This window comes from Microcaecilia unicolor, chromosome 1 (genome assembly GCF_901765095.1).
Source record: "Microcaecilia unicolor chromosome 1, aMicUni1.1, whole genome shotgun sequence".
Lineage (NCBI taxonomy): Eukaryota > Metazoa > Chordata > Amphibia > Gymnophiona > Siphonopidae > Microcaecilia > Microcaecilia unicolor.
In genome coordinates, this window is record NC_044031.1 from 617,408,697 (window position 1) to 617,420,160 (window position 11,464).

General features: G+C 46.5%; 1 protein-coding gene across 1 annotated transcript in view; it reads left to right on the top strand.

Moving 5' to 3' along the window:
* The window catches only part of ARHGAP39 (Rho GTPase activating protein 39), a 503,675-nt gene extending 493,103 nt beyond the window's left edge, over nt 1-10,572 (top strand). The window contains exon 10 of the mRNA XM_030219972.1: nt 10,321-10,572. Within this exon, the coding sequence (XP_030075832.1) occupies nt 10,321-10,515 (195 nt within the window). The 3' untranslated portion in view covers nt 10,516-10,572. The remainder of the gene's footprint in view (nt 1-10,320) is intronic.
* Nucleotides 10,573-11,464: the final 892 nt, after the last annotated feature.

An 11,464-nucleotide genomic window follows, 5' to 3' on the forward strand; every position in this document is an offset into this window, starting at 1 on the left:
TCTCACATGCCTGGCTAGAGCGCTTTTTTTCTGACTTTTTCAAGTGCCTTTTGGTGGCTTTTTCTATCCCGCTTTGTTTTGCCTTTTCAAAAAAACAAAAACAAAAAAGAGATCTTTATTTTGTTAGTAGTTTGCCCCGTGTCTAGGTTTCCTTTCTTTTTTGTTGCGGACCATTTTCAGGTCTGCACAGTCAGGTTTCTTCTTTCTGTGCCTTTCCCCATTTTCAGGCACCATCACATCTTTTAATTTGACCAGTATGTTTTTTCCTTCCATGTCCACGAAGACTCCCAGTGGCTTCAAGCGTTGTACCGGTGCAACCGGACCATCTCAGGGAAAGACACCCATTCTTGGTGTCTTCAGTGCCTTGGGCCTGATCCATAGCCCTTCGTATGAAGAAGAGGACCCAGGTTTCCTGGGAAGCTCTGCACGAGAAAATTTTTGGAGCCAGGTCCGTTCCTCAGCATCAGCATTGAGTTCGGTGTTGTTGACATCGGCATCAAGTATCGCACCGGCATCGAGAGTCTTGGTAGGAATAGCTGCTGTGGGAGCAGTGAGGCATCGAGTGGGTCTCCATCTGTCTCGAGGCCTTCTGCTATGCAGGCCTCCTGGGATCATCCATCGTCGGATTCGACGTCATCCTTGTTAGCACCGAGGAGCATGGGTGACGTGCATCGGGCAAAGGCCAAGAAGCACCGTCAACGATCTCCCTCAATACATGGTGCCAGGAGCTCTGGGGTGCTGAGAGATTTGGCACCCAAGAAGCATTGACACCAGGAGGACTGCTCCCCCTCCATCCAGGATGTGACGATGCGTGTGTCTCCAAGTAGCCGAGATCCTACTCCTGCACTGGCTCCTACAACTTGTGCCTCAGACGACGCCACAGTCTTTCCTGATGTTGGCCCTCAATGAGTGCATCCGGGCCTTGCTCCCTGAGCTTCTGGATGACCTTATGCAGTGATGTGCATGGGTATCGGGGGTGCTTGCGCCTGCCATACCTCCTGCTGCGGCCCTGCCTGGCCCTCAGCCCACGGTGCAGCCCCAGTATCGACTACCACCCAGGCTGGCACCCCCTCGACGTCTGTGGAAGAAGCTTTGCCAGAGTCGAGACGGGAACCAGTTTCTCAACTCTCGAGGACATGGGTTCTCGGCATTGAGGTGTTCCTGGTGTCAGACATCCCTTAGGAAGGTGTTATCCAACACCGATGAGGGGTGGTCATGGGAAGCAGAAGAGGATCTTAGGTACTTTTCCTCCGACGAGTCCTATAGGATTTCATCTGAGCCCTCCCCTCCACCTAAGAGGAGACTGTCTCCACCTGAGAGCCTCTCTTTCACATCCTTTGTACGGAAAATGGCCGATGCCATTTCATTCCCTGTAGAAGGATGAGCCCAGGGCCAAGATGCTCAAGATCCTGGACTATACTTCCCCTCCTAAGGAGGAAGTGACGGCTCCTGTCCATGAGGTACTCAAGGCAGTCCTCGTACCAAACTGGGCGTCCCCTCTGTCTGTCTTTGTGGTCCCCAAGAAAATTGACACCCAGTATAGGATCCATGGTGAACCTGGGTTTGTGAGGTCCCAGTTACCTCATGATTCCATGGTGGAGTCCACTCTCAAGGGAGCCGGGAGTACTAGGGACTATGCCTCGGTGCCCCCAGACAGGGAAGCTATAACCCTGGATTCTTTGGAGTGAAAGATGTATCAGGCCTCTTTGCTCATCTCCCTTACCCAGTCATACCAGCTCTTCACAAGCATGTACTTGTGGAACTCATTGAGGCATCTGTCAGACTTCATTTATGCGCTTCCTCCGGAGTAGGCTGAGCCATTTCACCAGTTGGTCAAGCAGCAGAGAAGGCATGTTGCAAGTTCTTGGACAGGGGCAATTATGACACTTTAGACGTGGCATCCAGGATTTCTGCCCAATGCACAGATTCTCATGGCTGTGTGTTTCTGACCTGGAACATTCTGTTCAGCAGAGGTTGGCGGATGCCCCTTACCAGGGGGATAACCTTTTTGTAGAGAAGGTTGAGGAGATCACTGACTAGATCAAGAAACATACAGATACTATATCTTCTCTCTCCCGCCAGGCGTCTTCTGCTACTGCCTCCTCATAGTAACATAGTAAATGACGGCAGAAAAAGACATGCATGGTCTATCCAGTCTGCCCTACAAGATAAACTCATATGTGCTACTTTTTGTGTATACCTTACCTTGATTTGTATCTGTCCTTTTCAGGGCACAGACCGTGTAAGTCTGCCCAGCACTATCCCCGCCTCCCAACCACCAGTGGTATTTTGGCAAGTCGCGGAGTGCTCCTTATTACTACCCTATGCGTAGGTATACTCCTGCGGCTTAACAGGCTGCTGAGGCTCAGCTCCAGCATGCTTGTTCTCGTCAACAGCATTTGCCTAAGACCCCTGCTGCTCCCAGCAAAAGCAAGGGATGAGTTTTTGACCAGCTCCAGCAGAGCATAGTCGCAGTTAAAGTGTCCATCTCGGATGACTTGCCAGTCGGGGGGAGGTTAAAATCTTTTCACCAAAGGTGGCCTCTCATAACCTCTGACCGATGGGTTCTTCAAATACTTTGGCTCAGATACACCCTCAGTTTGATTTCCAGACCTCCAAATTGTCCACCGAGAGCTCATTCTTTGAGCTCTCAGCACAAACAGGTACTTGCAGAGGAACTCTCTGCCCTTTTGAAGGCCCATGCGGTCAAACCTATTCCACCAGAGGAAGAAGAGCAGGGATTCTCTTCCAGGTTTCTTCCTTGTGCAAAAAAAGACATGGGGGATGCGTCCCATCCTAGACCTAAAGGCCCTGGACAGATTCCTAGTCTGAGAGAAGTTCAGGATGGTTTCCCTGGGCACCCTTCTTCCCATGATTCAGGAAAACAATTGGCTATGCTCTCTGGACTTTAAGGATGTATATACACACATCCCAATACTTCCAGTCCAGAAGTATCTTCAATTTCGGTTGGGATCATATCACTTTCAGTACCACGTATTGCCTTTTGGCCTCACGTCAGCTCCCAGAATCTTTACCAAGTGTCTGGCGGTAGTCGCAGCGCCGCTGCACAGACTGGGAGTCCATGTGTTCCCATATCGAGACTATTGTCTGGGGAAGAGCACCTCAGAGGACAGTGCTCGGGAGTCCATGCGGATTACTATTCAGGTGCTAGATCTACTAGGGTTCATTATCAAACTACCCCATCCCATCTCCGCCATGTTCAACAATTGGAGTTCATAGGAGCCCTGCTCGACACGCGGACAGTTCGAGCCTATCTCCCAGAAATTCGAGCAGACAATCTTGTTTCCCTAGCGTCCTAGATTCGAACTTTGCAGCAGGTCACAGCTCGGCAGATGTTGAGATTGTTGGGCCACATGGCTTCCACAGTATATGTTACACCCATGGCATGCCATGAGATCAGCTCAATGGACCCTAGCTTCTCAGTGGGTACCAAGCCACGGGAAGTCTAGAAGATGTCATCCAAGTGTCCCTGGAGCTTGTACACTGTCTTCAATGGTGGACAATTCGGTCCAATTTGACCGTGGGACTTCCATTCCAAATTCCTCAGCTGCAAAAAGTGCTGACAACAGATGCATCTCTCCTGGGATAGGGAACTCGTGTAGATGAGCTTCACACTCAATTAGCTTGGTCCCTCCAGAAAACAAATCTTCAGATCAATCTCCTGGAGCTTCTGGTGGTCTGGAATGCTCTAAAGGCTTTCAGAGATCTGCTGTCTTGTCAAATTATTCTAATTCAAACAGACAACTAGGTTGCAATGTATTACACAAACAAGCAGGGGGGCACCGGATCTTGCTCTCTGTGTCAGGAAGCCGTCCAGATGTGGCATTGGGCTTGCCAGCACGGCATATTTCTCTAAGCCACTTATCTGGCGGGCATAAACAACGACCTGGCCGACAGGCTGAGCAGGATAATGCAACCACATGAGTGGTCTCTAAATGTAGGCATAGCCCACAAGATCTTCTAAGCGTGGGGCACCCCCTCAGTGGATCCTTTTGCCACTCAGATCAATCACAAGGTCCCTCAGTTCTGTTCCAGGCTTCAGGCCCATGGCAGACTAGTGTCAGATGCCTTGCTTATCAACTGGGGGACAGGCCTTCTGTATGCGTATTCTCCAATACCTCAGTTTGAAGGACTTCGTCGAAACTCAAGCAGACTGCAGGATCATGATTCCGATTGGTCCGTACTGGCCATGGCAGATATGGTTCCCTCATTTTCTGTAATTGTCCTCCGAAGAACCATGGAGTGTTTTCCGACCCTCATCACTCAGAACGAGGGGTCACTTCTGCATCCCAACCTCCAATCTCTGGCTCTCACAGCTTGGATGTTGAGAGCTTAGAATTTGCTTCCTTGGGTCTTTCGGAGGGTGTCTCCCGAGTCTTGCTGGCTTCCAGGAAAGATTCCACTAAGAGGTGTTACTCTTTTAAATGGAGGAGGCTTGCCGTCTGGTGTGACAGCAAGGCCATAGATCCCCTTGCTTGAATACCTTCTACACTTATCAGAGTCTGGTCTCAAGACCAACTCCATAAGTAACATATAGTAACATAGTAGATGATGGCAGAAAAAGACCTGCACGGTCCATCCAGTCTGCCCAACAAGATAACTCATATTTGCTACTTTTTGTGTATACCCTACTTTGATTTGTACCTGTGTTCTTCAGGGCACAGACCGTATAAGTCTGCCCAGCACTATCCCGGCCTCCCAACCACCAGCCCCGCCTCCCACCACCGGCTCTGGCACAGACTGTATAAGTCTGCCCAGCACTATCCCTGCCTCCCAACCACCAGTCCCGCTTCCCACCACCGGCTCTGGCACAGACCATATAAGTCTGCCCAGCACTATCCCCGCCTCCCAACCACCAGCCCCGCCTCCCGATCTTGACTAAGCTCCTGAGGATCCATTCCTGCTGCACAGGATTCCTTTATGCTTATCCCATACATGTTTGAATTCCGTTACCGTTTTCATTTCCACCACCTCCCGCGGGAGAGCTTTCCAAGCATCCACTACTCTCTCCGTGAAAAAATACTTCCTAACATTTTTCTTGAGTCTGCCCCCCTTCAATCTCATTTCATGTCCTCTCGTTCTACCACCTTCCCATCTCCGGAAAAGGTTCATTTGCGGATTAATACCTTTCAAATATTTGAACGTCTGTATCATATCACCCCTGTTTCTCCTTTCCTCCAGAGTATACATGTTTAGTTCAGCAAGTCTCTCCTCATACGTCTTGTAACGCAAATCCCAATACCATTCTCGTAGCTTTTCTTTGCACCGCTTCAATTCTTTTTACATCCTTAACAAGATACGGCCTCCAAAACTGAACACAATACTCCAGGTGGGGCCTCACCAATGACTTATATAGGGGCATCAACACCCCCTTTCTTCTGCTGGTCACACCTCTCTCTATACAGCCTAACAACCTTCTAGCTACGGCCACCGCCTTGTCACACTGTTTCATCGCCTTCAAATCCTCAGATACTATCACCCCAAGATACCTCTCTCCATCCGTACCTATCAGACTCCCCCCGCCTAACACATACGTCTCCCATGGATTTCTATTCCCTAAGTGCATCACTTTGCATTTCTTCGTATTGAATTTTAGACCATTCTTCTAGCTTCCTCAGATCCTTTTTCATGTTTTCCACTCCCTCCTGGGTGTCCACTCTGTTACAGATCTTAGTATCATCCGCAAATAGGCAAACTTTACCTTCTATTTCTTTGACAATGTCACTCACAAATATATTGAACAGAATCGGCCCCAGCACCGATCCCTGAGGCACTCCACTACTCACCTTTCCCTCCTCCGAGCGAATTCCATTCACCACCACCCTCTGGCGTCTGTCCGTCAACCAGTTCCTAATCCAGTTCACCACTTCGGGTCCTATCTTCAGCCCATCCAGTTTATTTAAGAGCCTCCTGTGGGGAACCGTGTCAAAAGCTTTGCTGAAATCTAAGTAGATTACGTCCATAGCTCATCCCTGATTCAATTCTCCTGTCACCCAATCAACGAATCTCACTGAGTTCTTTGATTCGTTTGGCACGATTTCCCTTTGGTAAAACCATGTTGTCTCGAATCTTGCAACTTATTGGCTTCCAGGAAATTCACTAGCCTTTCCTACAGCATCGCTTCCATTACTTTTCCAATAACCAAAGTGAGGCTTACCGGCCTGTAGTTTCCAACTTCTTCCCTATCACCATTTTTGTGAAGAGGGACCACCTCCACCGTTCTCCAATCCCTCGGAACCTCTCCCGTCTACAAGGATATATTAAACAAATCTTTAAGAGGACCCGCCAAAACCTCTCAGAGCTCCCTCAATATCCTGGGGTGGATCCCGTCCGGTCCCATGGCTTTGTCCACCTTTAGCTTTTCAAGTTGTTGATAAACACTTTCTTCAGTGAACGGTGCTCTATCCACTTCATTCTTATTTGTACTATTTCCAGTCCATTGCGGTCCTTCTCCAGGATTTTCTTCTGTGAAAACAGAACAAAAGTATCTATTTAGCAAATTTGCCTTTTCTTCATCATTATCCACATAGCGGTCCGCAGTATCTTTTAGTCTCACAATTCCCCTTTTAGTCATTCTCCTTTAACTAATATACCTGAAGAAATTTTTGTCACCCCTCCTTACATTTCTAGCCATTTGTTCTTCCGCTAGCGCTTTTGCCAGGTGTATCTCTCTCTTGGCTTCTTTCAGTTTCATCCGGTATTCCTCCATGTGCTCCTTTTCTTGAGTTTTTTTTCTGTATTTCTGGAACGCCAACTTTTTAGCCTTTATTTTCTCAACCACTTGCTTGGAGAACCATATCGGTTTCCTTTTTCTCTTGCTTTTATTTACTTTCCTTACATAAAGGGTTCACCTTATTTCATTTAAGGCTTATTATCATCATTGTGTAGAAGGTGAGCCTATCTCTGGACAGCCTTTAGTTGTTCGCTTCTTCGCTTCATGAGAGGTTTGCTTTTGTCAAAGCCCCCTGTCAAACTTCCACCAGTGTCATGGGATCTCAACGTCGTTCTCACCCAGCTGATGAAAGCTAATTTTGTGCCACTGAATTCCTGCCATCTGAAGTACTTAATTAGAAGGTCATTTTCTTGGTGGCTGTTACTTCAGCTCATAGGGTCAGTGAGCTTCAGGCCTTAGTAGTGGATGCAGCTTTTATACTAAGTTTCATCACAACAGAATAGTCCTCTGCACACACCTTAAGTTCCTGCCAAAGGTGGTGTCAGACTTTTATCTGAACCAGTCGATTGTCTTGCCAACATTCTTTCCCCGACCTCATGCCCATCCTAGCAAAAGCAGCTTGCCCACCTTGGACTGCATTGGCCTTTTACATGGAGCAGGCGAAGCCCTACAGACAGTCCACCCAGCTTTTTATTTCTTTTGATCCCAACAGGATGGGGGTCGCCATTGGCAGATTGCATTTCTGTCACTTATGCCCAGGCTGGGCTGACCTTGGAGGGTCATGTCATGGCTCATAATATCAGAGCCATAGCTGCGTCGGTGGTCCCCTTGAAGTCAGCCTACGTTGAAGAGATTTGCAAGGCTGCGGCATGGTCTTCAGTCCACACATTCACATCTCAGTAGTTCCTTGAGCAGGACACCCGACGCAACAGTTTGTTTGGGGTCTAGAATCCAACTCCACCCTCCTAGGCCCATTTTGTTCTGTTCCAGGCTGCACTCTCATTTAGATTGTATATAGTTTCAGATTAATCTGTGTTATGTCCTCGCTGTTGCGAGGCCCAATTGACCAATGTTTGTTGTTTTGGGTGAGCCTGGATGCTAGGGATTCCCCACTTGTGAGAATAAGAAAGCCTGTTTGTCCTCGGAGAAAGCGAAGATACTTACCTGTAGCAGGTACTCCCTGAGGACAGCAGGCTTCGTCTCACAATCCTGCCCTTGGAGTGGTCTCCTTACATATTTTTATTTGTTTTTTTTGCTTTAGTATTAAACTGAGCAGTCGCATTTGCGCGGCAGGCTGGAAGGCACTCGAGCATGCGTGGTGGGGAACAGCTCGCTCTCCTTAAAGCTCTAGTTTTTTCTGTGGCATGTTTGCCGGACTGGGTGGCGTGGATTGGCGTCTTCCCAGTTGTGAGAATAAGAGGTATGCTGACCTTCAATAATACCTACTACAGGTAAATATCTTCGCTTTCTTTGAAGACAGCAAGCTTTATATTCTCACAATACCTCCCACTTCCCCTTGGAGTTTTTTCCTTGGTTATTTTTACTGTAATTTTTGCTTTAGTATTAAACTGAGGAGACCGCGTTTGCATGATGGCTGGGAAGGCACTTGTGCATGTGCGGTGGAGCGTGGCTCATGCTCCACAAAGCTCTCTCTTTTTTTACTATGGCAAAAGCCAGACCAGGCGATGTGGATCAGCGTCACCCACTTCTGAGAATATGAAGCCTGCTGTCTTCGTAGAATACCTTCTACAGGTTAGTATCTTCACTTTTTGGTGGCCCTTTACTATGTGAAAACATCAGAATACAGATTCCCTATGACCAGCCCCTCAAATGACACAATGATTATGATTTAGAACTAATTACTACTCTAACCAATGAAACCAATACTTCCTCTGTGTACATCCATATGCTGCACAAGCCGGCATGTTGAAAAATGTAAGTGAGATCAAATAATAATGCCACCAACAATAAAGAGCAACAACGTGGATAGAGATGCTTATAGATTTGCTTGCTTTGCTTGGATAACGGGTTGATGGGTGCGTGGAGGAGAAGAAAGGGAGACAAACCTTATGGGCTTCAGCCGTCTCAGTCTAACTTCCTTGGTTCCATCTCCCTGCAGCACGGCCTTCTTCAATTTTCCAGGCCACTGGCAGCATCAGTGAGGTAAACATATACTGCCTTTGGCAGCCCTGGAAGCTCTCCCTCTGCTGCAGCATCCTGCCTATGCTTGCACTTGCTCACATTAAACATCATCTGCCATTTGGATGCCAAATCTCCCAGTCTCTTAAGGTCCTCTTGTAATTTTTCACAATCCTCTTGTGATTTAACAACTTTGAATAACTTTATGTCGTCAGCAAATTTAATTACCTCACTAGTTACTCCAATAACTAGATCATTTATAAATATGTTAAAAAGCAATGGTCCAAGCGCAGACCGCTGGGGAAACCCCACTTTCTACCCTTCTCCACTCTGGAGTGGACTAAAGCCCATAGAAAGTCCATCCAGCTTTTTGTTTCTTTTGACACCAACAGGGTGGAGGCCTCCATAAGTAAACGGACTCTCTATAATTGGCTTGCAGACTACATTTCCTATATTCATGTTCAGGCTAGCCTGACTCTTAAGGGTTGTGATATAGCTCACTATGTCAGTTATGGCTGTGTCAGTAGCCCACTTGAGGTCAAAGTCAGTAGAATAGATCTGCAGAGTTGCAACATGGATTTCAGTCCACACATTCATATTACTGTCTAGTATAGAACTACCAATGCCAATTTCAGTTTGGTCCGAAGGTCCTTCAGAAAGTATTTGGGTTTAGAATACAACTGCACTCCCCTAGACCTGTTTGTTTCTTTTCCAGACTGCCAAAGAAAAGAAAAAATTTGAATGAAAAAAAAAAAGTTGGTCAGCCTTGTTATTCAGTTTGATTAAGGGTCTGGCCGATTGCAGACCTCAGTTGTATTTCACTTTTGCTTTTAAGACAGTCTGGTAACTAGGAATTTCCCATCAGTGAGAAGATTACCTCCTGCATGTCCACAGAGAAAGTGATGTTACTCACCTGTAGCAGGTCTCCAAGGACAGCAGGATTATTCTTGCTGTCCCGCCCACCTCTCCATATGTATTTTATCAGCTATTGTATTAGATTGAGCTGGTCCTGCATTGAGATGGCAGGCAAGAAGGTGAGCGCATGTGCACTGAGCCACTACCAAATGCTTCTGGAGTAGATGCTCGGGGTTGTTTTCTCCTGGGTTCTATTCGATGATGTCACCTATCAGTGAGGATACTCATCCTGTTTTCCTCGGAGAATACCAGCTACAGGTGTGTAACAAATTTATTGCCAAAAAAAATCATTGGTAGTATCACTGTTTTAAAAATGTGTCTTTTTTCTTTATGTTTGTTTAATTTTATTTTATGAATTTTCAGTTGAAACAACAAAGATTCCCTCTTGCCTCACGCTCCCTCCCCCTATCAACAAGTCACATCAAAGGCCCAACTAGATCTTAACTAACATGGAGACCAAAGCTTGTAGATGTATCTGAACAAGACTTCAAGTATATTGACAAAATGTTGCTCCTTTTTGTTATTTGGATGACTTGCTGTCTGATCCTGGCTTTACCCTCTCTCACACTCAGGTCTTTGTACAATCCAGCAATGTGGCTGTTACCAAGATGGATGTCAACAATCTTGCTATGGTCATGGCTCCCAACTGCCTGCGCTGCCAGTCAGATGACCCACGCATTATCTTTGAGAACACACGGAAAGAAATGTCCTTTATCCGGGTCCTCATTCAGAACCTAGACACAAGCTTCATGGAGGCCGTTCTATAGCAAAATGGAAGTGGGTAAAAATGCCAGTCACAAGCGCAATCAATGGAAATGTGAATAAAGGAGGACTCTGTACAGCTCTATGTAAAGCATCTCTCCCTTTGTTCACGCATTGTTACAGGTGCAGTATGGCCTGTCCAATGTTGTCTGTCTCAATGTCAGAAGCAGCAGATCACATCACTGTTTGCCTTTTCCACACTACTTTGTCCACTTTTTAAAGGTAACTGTAGAATAATTGGTGATGTGACACTACAATGGCATTATCAGTGCCATCAGTTATCTCAGGAGCTTTGCTGCCTGTTTCCTCTCCAGTGTATCATGAGACTGCAGAAGGACCCCAGTGCCAGAAGATAGCTTTCCTTTGAAGTGAGATTATACCGTACATTTCTAGGAGCCTAGGTGAACCCCATTGTTTCTGTTAATATGTTTGGTAGTTTTTTGCAGTCTCTTACTTCTAGTCTTTCATGAGCAGGGTAAGCGCTGGCTAATGACTTTCCCAGCAGGGTAATGAGCATTAACCTACTTGAGGGTAAGCTATATGGACAGTTGGGCTATTTACTAGCTGCTGGTAGTGCTAAATGGATTTTTAAAATCACTGATACATGCATTGTGGAAATTCAACAGAAAGGAGTCTGCATATGCAAGTGATATAAAATGTACTAATATACAATTTAGCCACTGAACAATACAGTTACTAGTATTCACTGGATATGATTGACACAGAACTGTGTATTAAGCCAGAAGATACACACAACCCAAATGCACACAGGGAACAGAGTGCAGTTAGTGATAAGCAGAAAGTCCACACCCAAACTAAGTTTGATTGAACATCTAATTGTGAGACTAGTAGATTTTAGATGTTCCCCAACTGGCTGCTGATGTCATTAAGTCAGAAGTTATCCAGTTAAAGGGAAAAGGAGTTGGAAATGTGCCAGGGACTGATTAAAAGTTT